This window comes from Myripristis murdjan, chromosome 11 (genome assembly GCF_902150065.1).
Source record: "Myripristis murdjan chromosome 11, fMyrMur1.1, whole genome shotgun sequence".
NCBI classification, from domain to species: domain Eukaryota; kingdom Metazoa; phylum Chordata; class Actinopteri; order Holocentriformes; family Holocentridae; genus Myripristis; species Myripristis murdjan.
In genome coordinates, this window is record NC_043990.1 from 5,216,796 (window position 1) to 5,242,625 (window position 25,830).

Here is a 25,830-nt window from a genome sequence, read left to right on the forward strand (position 1 = left end):
ATTTGTGAATAAGAGATGACAAACTTTTCTTCAATAGGATCAAAGATTGTTGGAATGAGCATCACTGTATCCGAAATATAGATAAAATTGATTTTACTGCAACAAAGAGTGTGCATATATTCTTTGTTTTTAATCTCCTCTGTGCAGAGTAGGCAGGTTCCCTGAGTTGTGCAACAGGTGTAGCTGCTTTGCAACGCTCGAAAAATCTTTTTTGGTCCACTCATATTCTCACATTTCATCTCCACCTGTCCCCCTCTCCCTTTCCCTTCCCATCTTGTTCTTTCATTTCTTCACCCGCTCTTGTCTTTTGACCTCATAACCTGATTTTCTCCCTCCAATCGGTTTACCCATCTCCTCTCACCGTGCTCTCTCGCTCTGTCTCCCTCGCCCTTCTCTCTCTCTCCTTCCTCTATTTCCATCTTTGAGCTTTATCCCTTCATCCCTTATCTCCTTCATCCCCTCCAATCCTCATCTGTTCTTCACTGTGAAGGAAGGGAGAGAGAAAGAGAGAGTTTTTCACAAGTAAGCTCCTAGCAGTCTGCCGGGGAGAGCGTCTGAGGAACCAGCGAGCACGCTGCACCTTGGGATTGTGGGATCTAAAACCTCAGCCTGAAAGGGGGATACAGAGCGGCAGGGTCCGGGAGAGGAACTGCACAGGCTTGTGGAAAGGTGAGTATTTTTTTTTCCATGCTTCTGTACTTCCAATCTCCCCAAGGTGCTTCCTCCTCTGCAGGAGACCCTTTGGACCCTTCAGCCTGAGCTCCAGAGACGAGGAGCTGCAGAGTTCCTGCTGCGCCGCAATCACAGCACCGACTCGCCTTGAGACTTTTTTTTAACAGAAGGAAAAGTGGATTTTTGCTTCACTTTGCCCAAGGAGCCCGTGCACCCCAAGGAGCCAGACATCTTATAGGTTAATGGCGATTTTCTGCAGATGGCCTCCACTTCACACCATGAAATAGGCCTGTAACCAGAGCCACAGAGTTTGTGCAAGTTTTGTACTTTGGGGAAGCACAACCTCAAGTTTCAGTCTGCTCAGTTGTTTTAAAGTTTTCAGTTGTGGGAAAACTATTTTAGAAGTTGGAAAGGCAACTTTGTGCATCCACATCTTGCATGCAAAAGGATAATTTAGAAGCTCCGTGTTACTTTACATCCAATATAATAATTCCCTAAACCCTCTGAGGGTGATCTCTGGATTGCAGGGAGGCTGTGAAAGAGGATTGCCGGGTCAGTGCCTGAGGTGTGGCAGCAGTAAGCTGCACCCTGATCTGTCATACAAGGCCCGACCTCATCCCGCTCAGGTGCTGCCAGCGTTCCAGCTGCAGATTTTGGAGCACCTGACGTTCAAATCCAAGAGAAACTTTTGTTTCCTCTCAATGCAAATACTTTTTTTTTTAAACCATATTCTCAGGTGATTTATGTGTTTTTAGCTCTGGAATTGGCTTTCTATAAGGGAGGCACTACATGCAGATGTGTACTTGTGCACAAATGGGCAAGAAACCACTTAACGGACACTAATGGGAAAAGGAGGACCAGGAAACTAGAGAGAGAGAGTCGACATGCAGCCAAACATGGGCCACTACAACCCGTCCACATCCCCTCGCTCGCCCTCCCTCCCTCTCCCGCTGATCCCGAGGTAAAGAGCAGTCGGTAATCGGATGACAGGAGATTTGACCGGTAAAGCTTCCCTTAAGATCTCCTGCTAGGATTTAAAGCCCTGCAGCACCCCCCTCCCTCCCTCCAACCCTCCTCCGACACCACAGGTCAAAGCTCCTACCTGTCCCGTATGAAGGCCTCAGCACTCACCTCTGCCTCTCTGCCGACTGTTTTACTTCACACTTGGCAAAAGAAAATGCTCTCATTCAAAATATTTAAGACATGTCATTTATGTGCTTGTATTATTATTGTAACCTTTATAACCACTGCTAATTGAAGACTCTTTGTTCGAGGGAAAGAGGGTTCTTTGTTCGTTTGTTCAAAAATACAAAAAAGTGTTATCATTTTGCTAATCATGCACATACATGTTACTTACTTTTTCCAAAAAAAAAAAAAAACAAGTGCCACAGTGTGACTTAATTTTAAGATTAAGGGTGACCTTTTTCCACATGGGGAGTTTTTTTTTATTTTGGAATGAAACTCTCTCAACTTATTGCTCCCATTAGCATTAGCTTCACATTAGCATTGTGATATCCTGCTCACTCTGCATCATATCTGGCTCATCCTGGCAGCCAAGCTGATCTCCTGGTTCAGAGACCGTCTCCTGGCTGGAGACAAAAGTCGTGCATGATGGTAATTGGCGTTAAATGAGGCAGACGTCAGGATCCTATTACAGAGTATTAGGCACGTACGCTGCACTACTGCACGCACGGCTTTTCGGGAAATTAAAGTTATGTCTTTAAAAAAAACAGGCATCAGACAGTTGTTTTTGTTTCAGACTGAGGAAAAGCACTAACACGTGGTTATTATGCACTTATTTTATAAAGGGACATGAGATATTTTTAGAGTTTGTTTGTCAGGTGGCTTTCACCGGTCACTTGTTGCTGTGGTTTGACTGAGATGCTGGTGACTGAGGGACTTGAGCTCATCCTGCTGCTGAAGCCACTGCTTCTGGCTGAAAATATAAAACAAATGTGCAAAATGTGCTTTTAAAAGTGGAGCAGAGAGCCAGTTTCATTTATGGCGATCCACAAGATTAATCAGAGGGAATCGTTAAATATATTCAAAAATCTGAAAGCAATCCTAAAACAACACAGTATGTTCATGTCAAAATGGACGACACTGACAATGGACGACAATTTATCTCATCCTAAGTGCCACATAGTGAGTTATTATCCCTGGGGAAAAACTCCAGTGCAACACCTTGACTTCAAGGATCTAAACTCTATTCTCACAATAACTGAAATGGGGAATTTGTTTTTATTCTGATTCACTTTTCCCTTATATGTTGATTGTTAAAGCTGAACAGACCCTGAGTGCGGTTCAGAAATAGTTTTACAACTGCGTAATTTTCTGTGATGTATAAGTAGCACAGGATACTCTGCTTCCCTTGTAGTGTTTGTTCCTTAATTCCTTCTTTAAATCTCTCCCTTCCTTCCTTCCTTCTCTCCTAACTCGTACATCTCATCTTCCCTTCTTTCCATCCCACTTTTACCCCTTTTAAATCTCTCCTCTTCTTTTCCCCCCTTACATCATAACTAATTAGACCAGTAACTGACTGAACTAACTGTCTTACGAGGCTGGGAGGGATTAAGACCCGACAGGTATGTGTTTGCCTTTTGTCCAGACGGCCAGAGCGGCCCAGTTTGAGGTATCAGGGTCACTGGGATAATGAGCGTCGTGTACAGCCTGTACGGTGGCAGGCGGGCTGCACCGAGGGGTCAGCAGAGGATTTTACTGGGACTGGGTTTATTTCAGAACCAGAGACACTTAGAGAGATAACACCAGTGCGGGAATCTGACTCGGCGACGGTTCACGTGGTCCATCCTGACAGCCTGTGTGGTACACGAGAAACATTTGCATCATGAATTATTCAGCTTTCGACTGTGTTGTCTGCAGCATCACTAATCAAAAAAATTTCCCTCTTTGTTTCTCTCTCTCTCTCTCTCTCTTTCTGTCTCGCTTTTTGTTTTTTCAGAGTGACAGTTTTGTTTTCTGTCAGTAACATCCCCTAGCAACTGTTACCATGGCAGCTGAGAAAGCTGAAATGGATAAACTGAAAAAGGAGTGCGACGGCCTCCGAGCACAAATCGAGGTGAGCATTTTGCAGCACCTGCATTGAAAAAAACAAAAACAAAAAAAAATACAAAAAGGACTTCCCATTGAAAACCATTGAATTCTGCATCTGAAGCATCTCAAGAGTCCAAGTGAAATGAACCCATCGAACAAGAAACAAGTAGCATTACGTATTCTGCTGCTAATACCAATACTACTACTACTACTACTATTGCCACTAATACAACTGATAGTACTACTACTGCTATTACCACTACTGCCACTAATACTACTGCTACTACTACTACTGCTACTACTGTTACTATTGCCACTAATACTACCAATACTACTACTGCTACTACTACTGTTACTACTATCACTAACACCATCACTATCAGTACCTAATAACACAGACACTCAGTGCACATGCAAACTGAAATCTGAGTTTCCATTCCCTCTACAAAAAAAAAATCCTTATTTAAAGTAAACAAACAAACAACAAACCTCATCACATATTCATCACACAAGCAGGAAAAAAGACAGCTGATCAGGATCTACTGAGTCCACCACAGGCAGCCCGCTCTGCTTTCCTCCAGACTGATTAAATCCACAGGTTTAAATAAAGAGATCCGAGTTTTTGACATTTTCCACGTTCAGTCAGCGAGCACGAGATCAGAGGAAACCAGAGCTGAGACTGTGTGGAGTTTTACACCGACCTAACTGTTTTTTTTTTTTTTTTAACTTTTTCATATTCTGGACCCCTGGGTTGGCTGTGATTAAGTTACAAACCCCCATTTGAAGTGATTTTTCCCTATAAGGACCCTGATGTGAAAAATATGTTTGGTTTGTGTTTGATTATTTAACCCTTTTAACCAAAGCAAATTCACTTGACTTTCTCTCAGACACATGGAGGTAATGGAGATGATATTGGATGATATTGCAAATTGGTCAAAATAAATGAATAAATATATAAAATAAATAACTGCAACATTAATAAATATTTACTACTAGTAGTAGTACTACTACTACTGATAATAATAATAATAATAATAATAATGATGAGAGAAGAAAATTACATTAAAATGAGCAAAAAAAAGATGAATATTCATAAATTTTTGTGTTAAAATAAATGAATGTTTCTAATATTCACTCCGACATTTTTTGTGCAGTGATATTTGGAGTGAACTGGACAAGAGAGTACAGCAAAGTAATTAAAAGCAACACTGCAGATGCTTCAGTTAAACCTGGCAGAGGATACACCCACAGCGTACAGCGGTCTAATAAAAACTTTTCTGTGCCTTAACCTGCTAACTGGGTCCCTCTCGTCTCGCCTCTGTCCGACATGCAATACCTCCCACCACCACCAGACGGCCCGCAAGGCTGTGGCTGACACCACCATGTCAGGGGCCGCAGGGGGCGTGGCCTCGGTGGGCCGGGTCCAGCTGAAGAATAGAAAGACACTCAAGGGTCACCTGGCCAAAATCTACGCCATGCACTGGGCAACTGACTCCAGGTGAGCCGGACGGCAGCGCTGACATTTACAGACCAGGAATGATCTCATTGGTCGAACTGAATCTCAGTGGGCGGAGCCAAAGAAGCACAGGTTAGCTAGCTGATGAACGTATTATTTTATTCCATCGTTCATCGCCGTGGTGTTGGAAAGTCAGGCTAGTCTGGCTAGTTTGAATTTAAAAGTCGGCTAACTTACAAATTGGTATCTTTATTGTTTTGTTTGTTTGTTGTTTTTTCAGTTAGTTTCCTCCTCTCTTACATCTTTTTCAGTTAGTGTCCTCCTCTCTTATGTCTTGTCTTTTCCACTGAGCGTCAGTTGAATGTCACTGAACCAAAAGAGCTTCTTGATTCCACCCACTAAGGTTTAACTCAACCAATGAGATTATTTCTGTCTCCAAGAAATGTTTGCACACCTAAAACTGAATAACAACTCCGACAGTCATGTTGTGTGGTTTCACTGGATCTGAAACTGTGTGAATATGGAGCACGGCGTTGCTGTAAAACTTAATAGCTGGACGTTTGAGAGCATTTCACTCTACAAATTTGGGCCACATTTGAAGTTTAATTTTCACAGGCTTCCCATCTCACAGTTTCAATAAGAGAACAAAACTGTATGAGGATTACAGTTACATTTCCAAAGTCTGTATTTGACTGTGATGTTAGCATTCGGGGTGGGAACGCTGATTCATAAATCAAGCAGTGGTTATTTTGTGTTTTTTTGTGATTTCTACAGCTGCTGTTACCTCAGATGAATTCTTTGGGAGATGCAAATAAGCGACATTCCCTGCAACATGCAACAGAAAGTGACCATAATAATCAGTTAATCTATTTCCTGGTAAAATATGTTGTTATATGATTGCAGCTCTTACTACAGCATTCCCTCACTTCCTGTAATTTAATTCACGTCTAAACGAAGTCCTCTGTTTCCTCAGCAGCCCTGTATTCAGCGAGGTTAGGGGTTGGGTTAATAAGTGGAACAGCAAAACAAGATATTACACTTATTTTCTCGCATTAACGAGTTAGTAAAACCATAGATTTTAATTTTTTGGGAAGATTTTTAGCTTGATTAGATCTCTCCTTCGTAACTGAGTTTAGGCTATTGAGAATGAGCTTAGGGAACATGACAAGTTATGATTTTTTTGTCTTAATGCTGCACTCTCAGTTGTCATTTAATGTCAAAAGGTCAATGCGGTTACATCAAAGTTAAACTAAAATATGCTGAAGACTTCACATGACAGAATTCTTCTCCTGCTGTCCCTTTTCTCAGGCAAATGGTCAGCGCATCACAGGACGGCAAGCTGCTCATCTGGGACACCTTCACAGGGAACAAGGTAACATCGTGTTCCCACCGCCTCGACAGAAATGCTCACAAAACGCTGCAGACACGTTATTATGACTCAGGAATAAGACGAGCTGACAAGAGGCACAAGGAGAATTTAAGTCTTTCAAATTGGCATCACAGATTTTTTTATTTGTTGTTCACTAATTACTACGGACATAATATTGAAGCTGAGTGCCTGAAAGTCATTTATCACCATTATTATTAGTAGTGACAGTAGTACTATTATCATTATTGACTTTATCCATATTTAAAGTGTCTGGCAACATTGTTCCCACTGTGCCAAAGCAGATTAAGAGCCATATTAGTAACAAACTTTATGATCAAAAACCCAATTTTGTTTTTTCCTTTCAATGACCTGGGCATTTGGATTAATGGTGTTCTCTCTAATGTAAATGATGATCTTTTGTAAAAATGAAATGCTGGATATTAACCAGTTCAGCCTTCAATATAATGTAGCTGCAGCACTATTTCTAATACCTTTTATTTTATTTTATTTTATTTTTTTTTTTTTTATTGTATTTTTATTTTATTTTACTTTATTTAAATTAAGCTAAACCAAAGTCATATTAATTAATTAATTAATTAATTAATTTATTTATTCTGAACTTCTTATCTAATTGTTTAATAATGTTTTGCAAATTATTTCTTCATTCAGAGGCAGTGATGTATCCCAGAGATGTGGCAGGCCACTTAAATGAAACTAAAATAATTTTATTACTCTCACTTTAGTGGCCCTTGATGGTCTCTAAATGCTTGTTGTTTTGGCTTAAAATGGTCAAATTTCAAGACATTTTCAATACCAGTGGGAAATACTGTCTATTGGCATGTTCAGTCCAAAAATTGTCTAAAGTGAATTTTCCACTTTCAGGTGGCTGCCGTCCCACTTAAGTCTTCCTGGGTGATGAGCTGTGCTTACGCCCCCTCTGGCAACATGGTGGCCAGCGGCGGTCTGGACAACATGTGTACAGTCTACAACATCAAGGCTGCCAGCCCTAAGACGGTCAGGGAGCTGGACGCACACACTGGTACGGCGGACAGTCACCGGCGCCACTCTGCCTCCCTAAAAAGACCAAAAAAAAAGGGTGGGATATGCAAAATCACACATGGTTGACAATGCATGTCTCTCTCTGTTTTCTCTCCTGTCTAGGTTACCTGTCTTGCTGCCGTTTCCTTAGTGACACTGAGATCCTCACTGCCTCCGGTGACACCACCTGGTGAGTCTGTTGATAAACGCAACAAAAACAGCAAAGATTTAATGGAAAAATATTCCACTAAAAGCGTTTTTAGCGATAAAATGCAGCATAGTCTGAAAAACATAAGAAGTTAGTTGTGGAAATTGATTCCTTTCACTATTGATGCATTAACCTGCAAGAAGTATTTTAATGATCTGCGTCCTGTTGGCTGGTTTACATTCTAACGATGGAGCACATTTGATGTTTTGCATGGAAAAGCTTCTGCTGCAAAGTTGCTTCAGCCAACAGATATATGTAGTGCAAAAAAAGTACAAGATTTCCATCTGAAATGTAGTGCAGGAACAGTAGAGTCTCCCCAAATGGAAATACTCAAGTAAAGTGAGAGATGGGAATTTTTGATTTTGATTTTGATTTTGATTTTGATTTCAATTTTAATTTCGATTTCAATTTTGGTACCAACACATGATTTTGATACTGGGTCCTGAGCAATAGTTTTTTGATACCAATTTCACAAAAGGCTTGTTATAAAATTGTTTGTATGAGGTTTTCCTTGGTACAAGTATGCTGCATGCTTATTGGCTCTCTGATACTGATGAAATTTACTCGTTAGGTATTGAGATTTGGTACTGAGTGTCCATTTTTTGATGCTCGATTGTATTGAAGCAGTTTGGTCGGTGCCAGAAAAGTATCTAAGTTCGGTAGCCAGCCCTGAGAGAGCACCTAAAAACTGTCCTGAAGTGCAGGAGGCTTATCTCTTGATGCTAAGTTGCTGGTTCCAATCCTCTGATGGTCTGAAGGTGAAGAAAAATCAATGTAGAGGAGCCAAACAAGACGAGTTTTCGCCTTCGCTCAACAGCTATGCAGATGACAAGGCACTTAACATTCCTCAATCTTCCACTTCCTCTTGCTTATCTCACTTGTCTCCATTTCCCTCTCCTCCTCCATTTCTCTCTGTTTTCCTTTCTCTGCCTCTCCTTCATCCTCCTCCTCCTCCTCATCATCTCCCTCCCTGCTCAGCTGTCTGTGGGACCTGGAGACTGGCAAGCAGAAGGTCATCTTCACCAACCACATTGGAGACTGCATGACTCTGGCTCTGTCCCCTGACATGAACATGTTCATCTCTGGAGCCTGCGACTCGCTGGCCAAGCTGTGGGACATGAGAGAGGGAACCTGCAAGCAGACCTTCTCAGGACACACCAGCGACATCAACGCCATCTCTGTGAGGAGTACACACACACACACACGTATTTACATGGGTATGCATAGAGAAAATGTCCCTTGTATTGCATTATATGCAGAAGAAACTGCCTTTTTAGTGGCTGGCTTCTAAAATGCAGGAAAAGTTATGATCTTTCCATTTTTTTTGGCAAACAAGAGCTAATCTGTTTTTTAAATCATAAACACAAAAAGGCCAAAGTTGCTTCTCTTGTAGTCTAACTCACCATTAACAATTAGAATTTGCCAGTATGAGGCTGATTTACAAAACTCCGCCTATCTGATGCCCCAAGTTGGCAAAAACAAATCATACTAAGATCAGTTTGATCTATGTGACCAGTCTGGTGTACACACACACACACACACACACACACACACACACACAGGCCACACACTGATACAACCTCAAAAAAAAAAACAAAAAAAAAAAAACATGGCTAAAGCACCGTGGAAATAAAATCAGGCCTTCAGTATTACAAATATGCACAGGGTATTTTGCAAATGTGCACCCAGTGGATTTTCACTTGGCAAATATAGACATGGAGTCAAAAATCTCAGTGCACATTTGCAATAATAATCCAGATTTCATTTCCATAATGCATGAGAAAAGCAACACATAAAACACACCAAGTCGAGTGTAAATAATTATTCTGCAAAGGTAGTGGAGAAAAAATATTACAAAAAAATTAAAGACCACACACTTGCAGTTTCAAAGAGGCTGTGGGGGTTCACAACTTTACGTTTAACTATTTACCACTCAGATAACTGGTGAATTCAAGGTCATGTGATGCTGAGAGTCTAACTAAAGTGTATTTTGAAGCTTATAAACATGTCAAAAGTTTACGGTCCAACTCACCATGGTGATTTGACATAACATCATCAAATCTCAGTGCTGAAAATAATAATGCCTCAGTTGCATTTCTATTTGTCTGAGGTCAAATTTCTGACATCTCGTGAAGTAGCAGCTGAAATTGATGTTCACCATTTATGCCACAAACTTACAATTGAAAAGAAATTACTGACTGAAAAAAGTAGTTTTACAGTTTTGATTTGATTTGATTGGCTCACAGATGCTGTGTATGGTGAGATAGCAGGGACAAAATTCATCAACAGGCAAAGGTTGCTTATGACCAAGGTGTTTTAAAGTGACTGTCTTAACAAGTCACTGGGTGATGGGTGACCTCATTGATTTATCCACCAAGAAAAAGAGTTTTGAAGATATTCGGCAGGCGGTGGCTGGTGGGGTCAGATCCCACCTGAACGGCACAGGAACATCAGCTGTTCCCTTCTCTTTCCCCCTCAGTTCTTCCACTCTGGAAATGCGATCATCACAGGCTCTGACGACTGCTCCTGCAAGATGTACGACCTGCGCTCCGACCAGGAGGTGATCACCTACCAGGACTCCAGCCTGAACTCTGGCGTCACGTCATTGGCTCTTTCCCTGTCGGGCCGCCTCATTTTCGCCGGCTATGACGACTTCAACTGCCACATCTGGGATTCGCTGAAGGGAGAGAAAGTCGGTGAGTAACACGGCAGTATTTAAAACACGCAACATGGACAGCAGAAGCACTGCAAACGAGAAGACACAAGGCAGAGGCCCACCCCAAGCGTCCCACCAGGTTTCATGATGCGATTGGAGGCCGAGGCCCTGTTTGTGCTAAGTCCCGCCCCTTTAGGCAACTTTTATGTCCCAGGACACGCCCCCTTTTGGCCATTCAGCACAGACAGCTGGTCAGTGCTGCTTTAACCAGTGACCAACCTTCCTACTGGGTTTCATGATCTATATCTGTTGAATGTGTCACAGGCATGAAAAACATTTAATTTTTTACAATCTATTTTAGCAACTGCATGAAAAGAGTGGAGGCCATAACAGAGATACTGAAAAAAAAAAATTACTTTGTCTGTTATCAAAAAATGCCACACCTGCAGTGAGACCATCGCGGACACCAACACTTTTTATCTTTTCTTCTGTCCCATCCTCTCCAGTCTCACCACACCTTATTATTTCATTAATTTGCTCTCTCCTCTTCCTCTCCTCCTCCTCTCCTCTCCTCTTTTCTTTCCTCCTCTCCTCTCCTCCTCAGGTGTGCTGTCCGGTCATGACAACAGGGTGAGCTGCACTGGCGTTCCCGGCGACGGCATGGGCATCTGCACAGGATCCTGGGACAGTTTCCTGAAGCTGTGGAACTGAGCCGGACCAAAACACTGAGAGAGGGAGAGGAAGAGGAGGAGGAGGAGGAGAAGGAGGAGAGGAAGAGGAGGAGGAGGGGATATAGGGAGATAGGAGAGGAGATGAGGAGAGAAAAGAAGTTAGGAGTTAGAGGGTTCTGGGGTCTTCCTCTCTCTCTCTCTCTCTCTCTGTCCTTTGTTTTATGCAAAAACACGAGCGGCTGTGAATGGGACTTCATAGGACGCACTGTACTGTAAAAATGGCATCACGGAAACAGTGCACAATGCATCCCGCTGTATGTACATGAGAGTTTTTACAATGACTTAACATCAAAAAATAAATAAAAAATAAAATAAAATAAAAAAAATAGCACATTATTGCAAGTGAATACTGAGGAGAGAGTAAGCTCGTATTGTATCTAAGGTGAGAAAAATGTCAATGAAACACATTTAGATTTTGGACAATAAAAGGAAGAAAACGTGAATATTGAAAATGCAGATTACTACTGAACATGATCCGATACGTAGAGTTACAAATTTATTTTTATTGTACTTTGACCTGTATAAGACCCCACACTTACTTAGATGGAAGATGATATGTAAATTTATTTGTATTTTATAGTTATAACACGTTAGTAATGCAGAGTTGATGTACAGTGCCGTTTATTTTCTTTTTCTTTTTCTTTTTCTTTTTTTTTTTTTGGAGGCGGGAGGGCACGCATTTCCAGATCATGTCTACAGCTGCTAATGTTGGGTCACTGCTAACCAGACGTTGATCCAAAATGGCTGCCGCGCTTCCTGTTTCACTGTGCAGATCCAGTGGTTTCCCCCTGACAAGCGTTGGGGTCGGGCCGCCGCCGTCTAAACCGACTGTGTGGTGCGGCCGCTTTGGCTCCTTGTCTTCAGGGAACGGATAAAATTAAAAAAAGGCAGCAGGCTGACAAACACACTGCAAACTTTATTGTACGTACTCCCCAGATTTCAACTGCATTTTGTAGTACTTTTACACTTCTGCAGTACCTCTGTAAAAAAGATGAAATGTTTGAAAATGTTTCTAATAAATAGAATTCTGCATTAACAACATGGCGGAGTCTGTGTGTGTGTGTGTGTGTGTGTGTGTGTGTGTGTGTGTGTGTGTGTGTGTGTGTGAGGGAAACACTGTGGTGGAGTTAAAGCAAAGGCCTCGATGATTTCTTGTTATTGCCTAAAACACGCCGGTTTCCAGTCCTTGAATCTAAAAATCCGGGTTGCCAGGTTTTCAAAAGTGATCAAATCTGAAAATTGAGGGTTTTTCAAAACAAAGTTTCTGATCCTGAAGATCTGGGAGTGGATTTTGTAATCTAATCCAACCTTGAAGCAGGATTAAATGCTGTGTTTGGGTTTTTCAAAAAGAAAAATCTGGATAAATTTCATACCAAAAAATTAACTAACTTTGATAAAGCGAGAAGAACTGATTCAGAGCGGACTGACAAACGATTTAAAGTTTGAGCCCTTAAGAAACACAGGATTACTGAGTCTCTGCTCACTGAAATGAATTTAAAACACTCAAGATTTTCAGAATTCACTGTGAAAAGCAGCAGCACTGCCATAGCCATCACAACAGCCTGGACGGACCAGGAGAAATGCTGGAGCGACCCTTTATTAACAAATGATCATTAAAATGGTTTGTTATGGAAATACATAAGTGCACATGTTGCTGTTGTGTCCAAAGATTAAATTGTATTTAGTCTGTGAAGAATAAAAGTAACTCCTCTCTTAAAAAAGTAGATCATTAATGATTTCTCTCCATCAAATCAGTTCTTATGAGGTCCCAGTCCAGATTTTGAAAAACTGGGTCATTAACGATAAAAAAAAAAAAAAGGGATTAGATTATCCATACCACTCTGGTGAATAGTTTAGACTGCAGGAGAAGTCACAAAGGGACATTTTGAAAGCTGAAATGATTCAGCTGCAAAACTCAAAACAATCTGCCGCCCGAGTCCAAGACAGAAAGACAGAAATATGGAAATATAACATAACACAACAAAACTGTGCATTAGTTTGGTGGCAGTGATGCAGAGCCTGGGCTAAACTGACTTCCAGACAGTTATCATGATAAAGCTGCATAAACATATTTATATAGAGATAAACATGATAATACAAAATAATACAATGTATAATAATATAAAAAGAATAAATGTATATAAGTAGGCCTATATTAGAGTATAAAAGTATATTAAAAAATCACTTGTGCTTGTGTAAGTGCTTTTTTGATCCTTTTTTTTTTTCAACATTAAATGCATTTAAGAGGTACTGAAGTCTGACTTTATGTGTATCTAATTTCACTGAGTCGCCTGCAACTCACTACGATTTTTTGGGACTCCTTAAAGCATAAAAACCCAAACAAACAAACAAGGAAAAATACACAGGTAGCATTTATATGGTTTATTCTTACAGCATGTCTCATTTTGATGATATTTACTGTGATGCATTCTATGGTTATCAGAATTAATGTCAGGGTTTTTTTTTATGTGTGTGTGTGTGTGTGTGTGTGTGTGTGTGTGTGTGTGTGTGTGTTAAATAAAGTTTTTGTAGTCATTATTCCACTGCTGTGGATTTGAATGAACGATAATAGGAGCCGACCGGAAGTCCTCCACTTACTATGGCTGTCGTAACAAAATGATGCCTTCAAGAGCTCGGCGCAAGCTGCGAAATCTGACAACTCACGTCGTAAACACCATTCACGCAGCATACAAGTGCCTTTTGGTCAGAAATAATAACCAAAAAAATGAGACTTCCTTTTTGGTGGCTGCTATTTTAATGTGCAAATTAATTAGCAACCCAATTAAAACACATCATGTCTGCAATTAATGCTTTAATGAAGTTATTTTTGTTCCAGAGGCTGTGTTTGGGTATGATCAGTGGTGTGCAGCTTGAATCAGCACAAACACTCAAAATTAAACCGTATTTTGCTCCTGATTTCTTTTATTCACCATAAATGACAACATAGATTTTTTGGCCTAACATGCACTATTGTATGATAAATAAAAAGTAAGAAATGATAAGAAAAAAAAAGAAAGAAAACAGACCCGACAAAATAGCAGTCATTTGAATAAGATGTCCATCCCCTTTTCCTGGGTGTCATCTTCGACCGGCCCCCCCGGAGTGTCCAGATTTCCCACAGCACTTGAACTCTCCGGCAGAAAGACGGGACTCCTGCTGCGGATCGTCCGTCCGCCGCTCCTTCCAGCCGCTCCATCACCTGCCGGGCCTCTGCCGCTCCTTCCTCGCCGTCTCCTCCACCAGCACTCCGCCATGGCGTCCAGGAAGTTCTTCGTGGGAGGAAACTGGAAGATGAACGGGAATAAAGAGAGTCTGGGCGAGCTGATCAGCACCCTGAACACGGCCAGCCTGCACGACCAGACCGGTAACCCGATTTCCTCCTCCCGTCCCGGTGAAGCCGCGGCACCAGCTTATAACCATGTTTTTTTTTTTTTTTTTTTTTTTTTTTTTTTTTTTAATTCATCATATAGATCAATAAAATAAACGTAAGGCCGTGAGGCGGAGCTGGATGCGGCAGGTCAGGTGACACGGTGACATTGGCGGAGTCATGAGGAGCGTCCTGCGGATCTCCAGGCCGCCTGCTCCGCGCTCAGGCCGCAGGACGCTCCTCATGACGGGACCGGCTCCTCATTAAATCTGCATGTGAGCAGCCATCTCCCGGTGCCCATTTATTATACAGTTACAGTTTAATGTGGCCATTTCTGGGACCGTCCCAAGCCAAACATGACAGTGTAGTCTCTGTGGAGCGCCTCTGTGTCATATATGATGTCATCCACAGTATCCAACCGGACACCTTAAACTGTATGTGTGTGACACTCAGAGGAGGCCGATCAGTGACTTTATGGTGTTTATTTAATATCCTGTAGTATCACTGTAATGGTGTAGAGTGTAAAGAGAAAAAAAAAAAGCAAAAGCAAAAAAAAAAAAAAAAAAACATGTAAAAAAAAAAAGAACCCTGATAAAATAAATAAATAAATAAATAAATAAATAGACCACCCATTTAGCCATTTGAGAAACTGTCCGTAGCAAAAAATAATAATAATAATAATAATAATGATTAAAAAAAATACATGAGATAAAATGTTCCTATGGTATTCCTTTCAAGATTATTTTGTTCATTGGCTTGGTATATTTATATAATATTATGTGTATTTAATATCCTGTTGTATTGTGAAATTGTGCTGCTGGAGTCTAAAGAGGAAAAAAAAAAAAGTTTAAAAAATGAAAAAAAAAAAAAAAAGAATTACAGGAGATATAATATTCCTATGATAACCCTAACCCTTTACTGTAGTAGAGTTTTAAAGAGAAAAAAAGTAAAATAAAATAAAATAAAAATGTTTAAGTAAATTCAGTTGTTTGTGACACTCCCTATTGAAAAAATACAATAATAGATATAGTATTCCTATAATATTCTTGTATAGAATATAATGTAATCCAATTTTTGTGTGTGAGAGAGAGACACTCAGAAGTGTGTGTTTTTTTAATATCTTGTGGTAATCCTGTAATATCAATACTGGGACTTGTAGAGAGGCTTTTAATTTTTTTTTTTTTATTTTAAATGAGTCTGGCTATTAGTGGGGCTGCTGTTGATGGAAAACATGCAATCACAGATTTAATATTATTGTTTTTATTTAATTTAATATTTCATGTTTTTATATCCCTGAGTGTCACGATTATATTATTGAAGCAGAACTTTAACTTTTCTTTACTAGGCTATTAGGCTAATATTAAAATTGTAGAAACTTTCAAATGCACATCAGGATGTTTCTGTCGCTCTGTGTGTGTGTCTGTGTGTGTGTGTGTGTGTGTGTGTGTGTCAGAGGTGGTGTGTGGTGCTCCCTCCATCTACCTGGGCTTCGCCCGCTCCAGCCTGGACCCCAGGATCGGCGTCGCGGCCCAGAACTGCTACAAGGTGGCCAAGGGCGCCTTCACCGGGGAGATCAGGTACGTCCCGCCGACTGAACACACCTGCACATTATTATTATGAACATGATCCTGAAACTGGACCATAAGAACTCATCCAGGTGATGCTGACGACGTCAGAGTGAATTTCAGTTACAGAAAAAGAAAAAAAAGTGCTTTCTTCCTGCAGTCCGGCCATGATAAAGGACTGCGGGGTGGACTGGGTGATCCTGGGACATTCGGAGCGCCGCCACGTTTTCGGGGAAAGTGACGAGCTCATTGGCCAGAAGGTGAGCGGCCGCCTCCTCGTGCTGATGCTGCGTCACAGACTCATTTTGCAAATACACGAAATTACCGTTTTTTTCTGATTGCTTAGGCCCTATCTTTGAAGCTAGAGGCTTCTTTTTTTTTTTTTTTTTTTTTTTTTTTTTTGCAAAACCTCACAGCAAACAAGCAAAATGTTATGCATCTGTTGCAAAAGCAAACAATTCCTGCAAAATTCATCAAATGCAAATGCAGCACAAACATACCTTCATTTTAATAAGCACCAACTGCACAGTGACAGTATAAAAGAAAAAACCTTCTCCTCCTCCTCCTCCTCTTGCTCCTCCTCTAGCTCTCACTCCTCTCACAGTGTTTTCCATCTAATATTGGCCTCACTTGTTGACCAAAGCTCAAGTTCTGATTTGTAAGTGAACTCATTATTTACTTAAAAACTAAAAAAAAAAACATGTAAATGTGGAAAGGCGATTGGGAAAACAGTGTAGCAATGTAGAGACCAGTGTGTACAGTTTTGCAAAAAAAAAAAAAAAAAGTGTTTAAAAAGTTTAAAGAGTTTGAAGAGTTTTGAAAGAACTGTTTGCTTTTGTAAGAGCGAAATAATGTTTGTTTTTTTTTGTTTTTTTTTTGGTTTGGTGTAAGGTTTTGAGGTCAGTGTGTAGAGTTTTGCAAAAGTAGCCGATAGCTTCAAAGTAATCAGATGAAACTGTGATGGTGTCAGCGAGAGAGCTGCAAGAATCACTGTTGGTGTTGAAGCACTCAGAAAAAAACTGCGATGCCAGATATCAGTCCATGAAAATCAGATGTTTGCAACAAGACAGTAACGGTCAGCTGATGACGGTGGCTGGAGAAAATAATTACCGAGTCTATTCCCCAAAACTACAGTGAGAGCATCACAGTTAGGCCTGAGCGAATATGAATTTTTGAGTTTTCCCCAACTAACTTTTAACTTTCTCACATACGTAGCAAGAATCTCGATTTTACGATTGGGCTGTTTTTTAAGTTTAAAAACCAAGTGGAGTTCCAGCCTCAGTGCCCACTACAACACGGCTGACGTGATGCATGATTTAGACTATTTAAATTTCTCAAAAGACAATTTCTCCTAAACTCAAAGACAAAGAGGAAAACAGAATTTTTGAAGCATGACATTATTGCGACCAATTTATGCATTCTGATGCTGGATAAAACATTTAACTTGAGCTTTATAATCAGAGCTCACTGTTTCAAAACTGTTTCTCTATAAGCCCATGTGGCACATCATGTATATGACATTAACATTAATATAAGAGTGATTTCCTGCAGAGTTGGATTATGTGTTTAATTTTCGTCCCCACCCGCTAACACATCAGGGGCCTATTTCACGAAACCTAGATTTGGCTTATATCCTGGCTTATTTAATTCACCCTTCGTGAAACAGACCCAGGTGTGCAGATACAGCTGCCTGTTTCCAGTCGTGCATGTGTGTGAGCCCAGCTTGTGTGTGTGTGTGTGTGTGTGTGTGTTGTGTGTGTGATCCCAGGTGGCTCACGCTCTGGAAAGCGACCTCGGCGTCATCGCCTGCATCGGAGAGAAGCTGGAGGAGAGGGAGGCCGGCACCACCGAAGAAGTGGTGTACGCTCAGACTCAGGTCATCGCAGGTAAACAACAAACAACAACAACCATGCAAAACACAGTATACAGTAACATGAGGGGGGAAAAAAAAGATTGAGTGCAGAAAATATTCAAAAACGATGTGAACACTCCTGCTTTGGTTTGTCCTCGTAATTTTATGTTTCTCTTACAAAACACAGCCTGTTTGAGTCCTGCATGTGAACCGGTGACCGGCTAAATTCAATTTGGTTTTTATTCTGAACTTTACATTATCCACTTAAGTTTGCAGTTAAGTATCACAGCGAGTTTGGATTTTGTTGATTCGTTTTTCCTTCCCGAGCCACCGAACACACCTCTCCTCTCGAAGTCGATCTCAGGAACATGCACGAAGGCGTTTTGGTTGCAAATGGGTCAGTTATCTCTGCAGTCACACCAAACAGCTATTAAAAGCTCCGAAAAGAAATTGGACTCAGGAGCCGTGTGAACATGTGAGGCCGGTAGAACAACTGGTGCATTTAAAAAGCCCCACATGAATGAGGCCTGCGGGGCTTTCATCCCTCAGGATGTTTCTCACCGGGTCTGAACCAAACAGAGCCGCATTGTTCTGCGCTGTAATTTGATTTTCTCCTGCTAAAACGGGAAGGAGGTGGAACAACTAAAAAGGGAGACACGCTGCTAGGCATGTGTCGTGTGGAAACTCTGAGGCAGAGCTGGTAGAGACAAATGCAGGAGGTGAAGGCAGGTTGCAATGAAGAATACACACTCAGAGGCCACTTTATCAGCTCCACCTGTATAATCTAATCTAATCCAATCCAACTGTTGTAGCATAAAGTTCCCTCTCCTGCTGCCTATAATACTAATAGGTTTCTTGTTGTCACATTCACTTTTATGTTTGGCATTGAGTTCATAGTTAGTGCTGCTGTTGGACTGGACTGTATTTTACTGACAGCTGTTTCCACTATTCTGTCCCACTCATTGTGTATAAACAGGGAGGACAAAAAATTAGAAACAGGATTTTAAAATTCAGAGCCCAGCTTAACTCTCCCTCTAACTCGCTTTAGTCCAATGTTTTTCTATTACATAGAACAAAAAAATAATAATAATAATAATAAAAAAAAACATAAAAAATGAGCAAAATGGCCTTATTTATGACATGGAGGTTGGAGTTTGGACTCAAATGCAGGAGCAGGAGAAAATTTATTTAACAACCAATGCAAGAAACTAAGGAGCAGTGGGATAATAAACACAGCAAGACAGAGAAGTGACCTGAAAAGCAGCCTTAAATACACCAGAAACTAACGAGGAAACAAGACCCACCTGGGGAAGGGCCTGGAGAAAACACAGAACACAAACCGAGAGCCGGTGAGCAAATCTGGGCAGGACAAAGAAGACTGGGACAGAGCGCGCAGAAAACCAAACAAGTCCAAAAACAAGAGAACCATGGCAGTAGTTTGGGTTGTAAAGGGCTAAAAGAGCGGTGCTGAAGTCACGAGGCATGTATATTAATTCACATTCATCACCTTGTACCACGAAACGGCCTGCCTTTAAATACAAACTGAACTAATGAGCCGACTGGACAATGTCTGTAACTCAGCTCTTACTTGTAAAAATGTTAATGAAGTTTCAGTACCACCTGGTCCAAGTGCAGAAGCCTTCACACACCCCACACACACACATATTTTTGGGAAAACAGTGTGTGATGGAGTGTGTGTTGTGTGTTACAGAGAACGTGAAGGACTGGAGCAAAGTGGTTCTGGCTTATGAACCCGTGTGGGCCATCGGCACGGGCAAGACCGCCACACCTGAGCAGGTAGGACGCTCACCTGGCCGTCCCGCGGGGCGACGTCATGCTTCACACACAGTGTCCGCACGTCCTGAAAGACCCCCTGAAACGGACCCTTACTTTCTTGATTTGAAAAAATTAGAATATCACGGAAAAGTTCATATTTTTTTTCCATAATTTAATTCAAAAAGTGGATCGTTCATATATTTTAGATTCATTACACATAAAGTGAAATATTTCAAGCCTTTTTTTTTTTAAATTTTGAAAATTCAGTATCTCAATCTTAGAATATTACATAAAACAAATCAAAAAAAGGATTTATAATACAAAATGTCGACTTTCTGAAAAGCATGTTCATTTATACGTGTAGTACTTGGCTCCTCTTGCAGGAATGACGAGCCGAGGTCTTACGGACGCCCATTTCCATATAAACATTTGATCAAATTTCATTTATCCGTCTTTTAATTTCTCTTTGTAAAACTGAGTCAAGCTCTTCTGCATGAAATTTAATATTTCTGATGGTACAAAACGCTGAACCTCATATTTCCATGTTACTCTGAACCTGTTGGGAAAATGCCTCTTGTAGATTAACTGAACTCACTTGACACTCCCTTTCTTAAACTACATTTACAGGCAGAGACCAAACTAGTCACTTTAGTATCTGTAAAGAGAAATCCATCAAAATATTCCTGGAGATTTTTTAGATTCTTTGATTTCTGATCAGATTTCTTTGGGAACCTGTGAAATCCCAAATTTTTGCCGTTCCTGGTGCCAACATGATGTGTTTTGGGATTGATTGGGCTGTGTTTGCTTCGGCACATCGAGTGTGACGTAAAGCTTTCCAGGTCCATCAGTTTTGAATGAAAAAAAAGCACAAGCCAATTTTTTTTTTCTCTTTAGATGTAGCTTCATAAGAAGGCTAATGACTTAGGGGAAGTAAAGCAGCCAAAGATACAAAGAAAATGGTGAAAATGAGGGAGGTGCAAAAGGCTTTATTATGATTTTCAGCTCCTGAAAATCTCATGTTACCATATCATGTTACAGCATTATAGAAATGCCAATATAACAAACAAAGCTTGAGTATTTGTGAGCGCTTTATGCAGATTGGAAATGAAAAAATGTGTTTCCATTTTGCTGTGAATGGCTCCTGACCGCCTCCACGGGCAGCTTGGGTGCTGAAGATGCATTTACATCTGGATTTTATGCCGTTTTATTCTGTCGGATTGCAGTCCAGGACTCTGCTGGTGGTTAAACTGGGGCTTCAGTCGCTCCGCTGGCAGATCCAGTTTGTCCAGTCAGACGTCGGCTGTATTTTCTGCACCGCAGCCCACAACAAGCTGAGAGCCGCGGGCCGCAAATCCAGCAGAAAATAGATTCAGCAGCCGTGCTTACTGCTTCCGTGTTGATTAAAAACCAGCTCGCCGCTCGCTGTGAGAGCAGTGACACACAGCGGTTTCTCAACCCGTGGCTCAGAGCCCAAACTGGGTCGCCGGCCGGTTTCTGACGAGATGAGGTCGAGTGAATCTGGGTCATGTAAGCACCAACACAGCTGCCCTTTTTAAAAAATTTTTATTAGGAGTGTGTGATGTTGATGAACGCTGTGCAGGCGTGTTGTTGACTCCACTGGCTGTGTGTGTGTGTGTGTGTGTGTGTGTGTGTGTGTTTTGTGTCCTTATTGTCTCTCATAAAATTTGAAATGTCACTCAGAAGTGAGACACCTGCAATTAAAGAAGCATGACACCACCCAGACAAAGGTCATTATCGTTAACGAGAATAAACAAAATAACAAAATCTAGGTGTGAAAAAAACATTTTTGTTGACAGAAATAAAAATAAAAATGAGGCTTTACACAAAAAAACAGTAACTGAAACTGTGATGTGTGTTGACAAAACTAACCCAAATAAACTAAAATTATCGACAAAATGTATTTAGTTTTTATCTGTCAGTTTACTTGTTTGTTGTTGAGTTTTTGTTACACAATACTTTTTCTGACTTTTTTTAATCTCAAAACAGACTAAAACTAACACTAAAACTAATAAAATTAAACTAAAACTAACCATTTTCAAAACATGACAACTAAACTAAACTTGCGAAGCCGCTTTCAAAACGAATTAAAATTAAGATGAAACTGAAAATGAAACGGCAATATGAAATAAAAGTAAAACTAATGAAAATGCAAAACTAAATGCAAAACCACTGTACTTTTTTTTTTGGTTTTCCACTGCATGCAGTACCCCCTCATGGCCACTTGTGGGCCTGTTGAGTAGTATTTCCTCCCTTCTGTACCAGAACCCAACACGTGTTTCATTTTCCTCAAGAAAAAAAAAAAAAAAAAAAAAAAAAAAAAAAAAAAAAATTAACAAGACCAACTTGAAATGGCTACCAAGAAAGACCAATGGGATTCACAGAATTAAAGGATATATTTTAAAGATTACTTTTTGGCATTTCTGTGTAATTTTTTGGAAAGCGACTGTAGTCAAACTATAGGTGGGTTTCCATCCAAATATATCGAAATTTTTGAGCGAATTTTGTCAAAATGCACAAAAGAAAATGCAAATTTATGCCTGTTTCCATTAGTTTTGTTTGGAGAAGAGTGCACCGTGAGATGATGTCATCAGATAGCGTCTGTGTGTCGACTGAACAACAACAAACACTCAGCTGACACTCAACAGCTGATCAGGGACAGATTCCTGCTGAACTTGTCGGCTCTTGGGAGAAGTCTGCTTACTATTTTGGCAGCGCTAACTTCATACCGAACCATCCTAAATAAGGAATAAGAGACTAATAAAAATATTAATAATATCTAATAATAAAATGTAGCGAGTGTGAAGCAGTGAGTGTAGCGAGTGTGAAGCAAAAAAATCGCATTTTCTTTTATCGATACGCTGAGAAATCCACCCCCTCCAAGCGTAAAAACTTTTTTGCGAATTTTCGGCCGTTTTTCAAATTTCTGGCGTTTCCATCCAAGTTATTTTTCACAATTTCTGAAAATGCGAATAAAAATAGGTGGATGGAAACCCAGCTTATGACACACATTTCCCAAATCTCTGGTTGTACTAATAATCCCTGCAGGTTGTGAAAGAATCTGTTAAAATGACCAAATAACATTTTAAAGGATGTAAAGGCTCCTCCTCCTCCTCCTCTTCCTCCTCCTCCTCCTCCGCCTCTCCCTCAGCGCTCGCCAGCGGGTGAAAGCTCAACCCCAGATTCACTTTGTCCGCTCGCCGTTTCACTTCGCCTCCTTTTTTTTTTCCTGCGGTCATCGTCTATGATTTTCATAGCTCCCTGCTATTGATGTTGTGCTATTGATCTAGCATCATGCTGCGCTGTGATTGGCTGGGAGCGACACACCCGCTGCCCAAAGGCCGACGCCCAGAAGAGTCCTAGGCAGAGGGCAGGGTCTCTGAAGACACACACACACACACACACACACACACACACTGCTAGTGGCTCACAAGTCGTGATGGAGAGGATTATTGTTGACTCGTTATTGTTGAATCCGACTCATTCTGCCTTTGAATTTCTGTAACAATAAATATCAGCTTCTCTATTCAGTTTCTCTAAATGGACGTGTGTGTGTGTGTGTGTGTGTGTGTGTGTGTGTGTGTGTGTGTGTGCAGGCGCAGGAGGTCCATGAGAAGCTACGGGCGTGGCTGCGAGCCAACGTCTCGGGCGACGTGGCCGACTCTCTGCGCATCATCTACGGAGGTCAGTGAGGGACAAACTCGTTACGTAATCGCTGTGTTGCTTTCGAGGTAACGGGGACGTTGCAGCGCTCAGCGTTTTTTTTCCTCGCTGCAGAGCAAAGCAGGAAATAGATTGGGTCCTCAGGTTCCTCTGAGCACAGGAAGGTGAAACGCACTGTGCAGAGTCACCGAGCAGAAACTCAGTTAGCAGTGAAGCAGAGAGAAACGACATTAAAACCCCTGATTTTGACCTTTAAAGGGGCAGTACGTACAGTTTTTACTTGCCTACAGCACAAAATGACCATGACATCCTGTATCAGCAGGGGGTTGATAGGATCCTTGATCAATAAATATGACCAAGTAATCAGCAAACGCCAAAGAAGTTTAATTGTTGGAAACTAAGGAAAATGTTTCCATTATCCCCTGTCCTGACAAAAAACCTTCAAAAGTATGTAATTTTTAGTTGCACTTAATGTTTTTTTAAAGTAAAATCTGGTGTTTGATCTTTAAAAAATACAACACAAACTGCAACTTTACTCCTAGTTTCCTTTGTTGAGCAGAAAAAGACACATCATTATTTATTATTTGTGTCAGTCACTGGCAACCGTAATGCAATTAGTCAATCAAGAGAAAATTAATTGATTGAACTTATCATAACTGATTGTTTCTCTCATTTCTCAAGTAAAAATGCAGATCATTTGCTGATTGCAGCTTCACTAAAATGCTAAGATTGTCTGTCTTTTCTCCGTTCATATCATAATAAAATCAATATTTTGAGTTTTGTTTGAGGTTTTTTGGTTACTTGTATGTCTAACGAAGCAATTTGAGAATATTGGCCATTGCATTTGTCGTTATTTTTTCACTTTATTCCCTAAATGATGAATCAGTTAATTAATAAAATGATCAATAACAGATGAATTTCCGCCCCTCCGTCCTGCAGGCTCGGTCACAGCAGCCAACTGTAAAGAGCTGGCCGCGCAGGGCGACGTGGACGGCTTCCTGGTGGGCGGAGCCTCCCTGAAGCCCGAGTTCGTCGACATCATCAACGCACGCGCGTAGACGCCCGGCGGCTCCGTGCCTGGACCAATCAGGACGCAGCTGCTCAGGGCGACAAACCGGGCGGACTGATCCACGGCGAGCGGGAGGTTTTATTCCCCAGACGGGACGGCGGAGGCGGAAAATACAACTCCTAACTTGTTTCTGTGTTGTTGTTCTAGAAAATTAGCACATTAATCTTTCACATGACACGGTAGAATTATACTGGTTTGGATTCAGTGGATTCAAACCTGTGACCTTGTTATTATTAATACCTTATTATTTTGCTGTCAATATTGATTAGAAGCCTTAAAAAAGGCTTCACTGAAAACTATCAGTATGGTGGATTTTGTGCAGTAGTTTATAATATTTTATCTAATTAATGCCATTTTTAGGAAGGAAAGCAATTGGGTTTTGACAGAAACAGGTTGCAGACCAATTTCCTTTTAAGATATTTCTGACTTTTCACATGTTCACCCCTTGTTTTTTCCTCACTGTGGCAAAGAAATGCCCCGCAAACCATTTTAAAAAACCAAAAACTGGTAAAAGACATTTCTAATAATTAATATATTTGTCTTTTTATTTTTTTTATTGTGTTTTTTTTCCCCCCAGTATGGGATCAGTCAGCCCGGGTTGTTGTTGCTGTTGTGTGTTTGACAGCAGCTTGTGTTGTTATGTTGTATTCCCGATGCAATCTGTCTCACTTCCTGCACTAACTCTTATTCCCAGGGTCCTTCACAATAAAAGTCCTGGTCCGCTGAAATATTCCAGCTGTTGTTACTCGGTTGGCTTTGAGGTTTGGGGGACTTTTACTGTGAAAAGTCCTTGATGTTCACTAACACTTTATGAACACCAAGAAAAAGAAGAACAGTGTTTGCTGTAATGATTAAAAACTGCACTTGTAGCTCCTGTGTGTCGACCAGCGGACGATGAGATCTCCTCTGAGTTCACCGAGACTTGAAACTCGCTCATGAATGTAAATGCAACACTACACAGTTAGGGTTCGACTGATACGGCCTCGCCTGATGCCAGAATAATCAAACTGTCTTCGGTATGTTTAAATTTGGCCGATTTCATGCCAGGAATTCCAGGAATTCTGTGTTTTTTACCCCAGAAATTTATTCCTGTCAGAGACGAAAAGCCTGAGGCCATCATGAGGCGTTAAAACTCTCCTTTGAAACCCAGAATAATTATTTATCAGCAGATAAAAAAAGAAAACTATTAAAAAACAGTTGAATAAACAAATTAAATGTGAATTATTATTTATTCTGACAGCATGACTGGCTGATATTTAATAAAAAAGCCAATATCAGCTAAATGTCCTGGCAAACCGGTATATCAGTCTAATCCTAATTTCACTGTTTCAGATTATTT

The 25,830-nt window shown here is 40.8% G+C and overlaps 2 protein-coding genes across 2 annotated transcripts; both read left to right on the forward strand.

The window, feature by feature from the left end:
• Positions 1-398: 398 nt before the first annotated feature.
• gnb3b (guanine nucleotide binding protein (G protein), beta polypeptide 3b) lies at positions 399-12,222 on the forward strand. Its single transcript, XM_030064362.1, has 9 exons — positions 399-669; positions 3,632-3,748; positions 5,076-5,221; positions 6,488-6,551; positions 7,431-7,587; positions 7,710-7,776; positions 8,773-8,974; positions 10,274-10,490; positions 11,055-12,222. Exons 2-9 carry the CDS (start codon positions 3,680-3,682, stop codon positions 11,159-11,161), a joined length of 1,029 nt encoding a protein of 342 aa, XP_029920222.1. The 5' UTR covers positions 399-669; positions 3,632-3,679; the 3' UTR covers positions 11,162-12,222.
• Positions 12,223-14,301: 2,079 nt separating this feature from the next.
• Positions 14,302-24,626, forward strand: tpi1a (triosephosphate isomerase 1a). The gene is made up of 7 exons (XM_030064370.1): positions 14,302-14,545; positions 16,002-16,125; positions 16,274-16,373; positions 17,882-17,999; positions 19,677-19,762; positions 23,356-23,443; positions 24,362-24,626. Exons 1-7 carry the CDS (start codon positions 14,434-14,436, stop codon positions 24,478-24,480), a joined length of 747 nt encoding a protein of 248 aa, XP_029920230.1. The 5' UTR covers positions 14,302-14,433; the 3' UTR covers positions 24,481-24,626.
• Positions 24,627-25,830: the final 1,204 nt, after the last annotated feature.

Bases quoted from the DNA above. Each gene is read 5' to 3' on its own strand.
- tpi1a (XM_030064370.1), top strand. From the start codon at position 14,434: ATGGCGTCCAGGAAGTTCTTCGTGGGAGGAAACTGGAAGATGAACGGG. The intron at 16,126-16,273 runs GTACGTCCCGCC...TTCTTCCTGCAG, and splicing joins GCCTTCACCGGGGAGATCAG to TCCGGCCATGATAAAGGACT. The intron at 18,000-19,676 runs GTAAACAACAAA...TGTGTGTTACAG, and splicing joins TCAGACTCAGGTCATCGCAG to AGAACGTGAAGGACTGGAGC.
- gnb3b (XM_030064362.1), top strand. From the start codon at position 3,680: ATGGCAGCTGAGAAAGCTGAAATGGATAAACTGAAAAAGGAGTGCGAC. The intron at 3,749-5,075 runs GTGAGCATTTTG...CACCACCACCAG, and splicing joins GCCTCCGAGCACAAATCGAG to ACGGCCCGCAAGGCTGTGGC. The intron at 10,491-11,054 runs GTGAGTAACACG...TCTCCTCCTCAG, and splicing joins GCTGAAGGGAGAGAAAGTCG to GTGTGCTGTCCGGTCATGAC.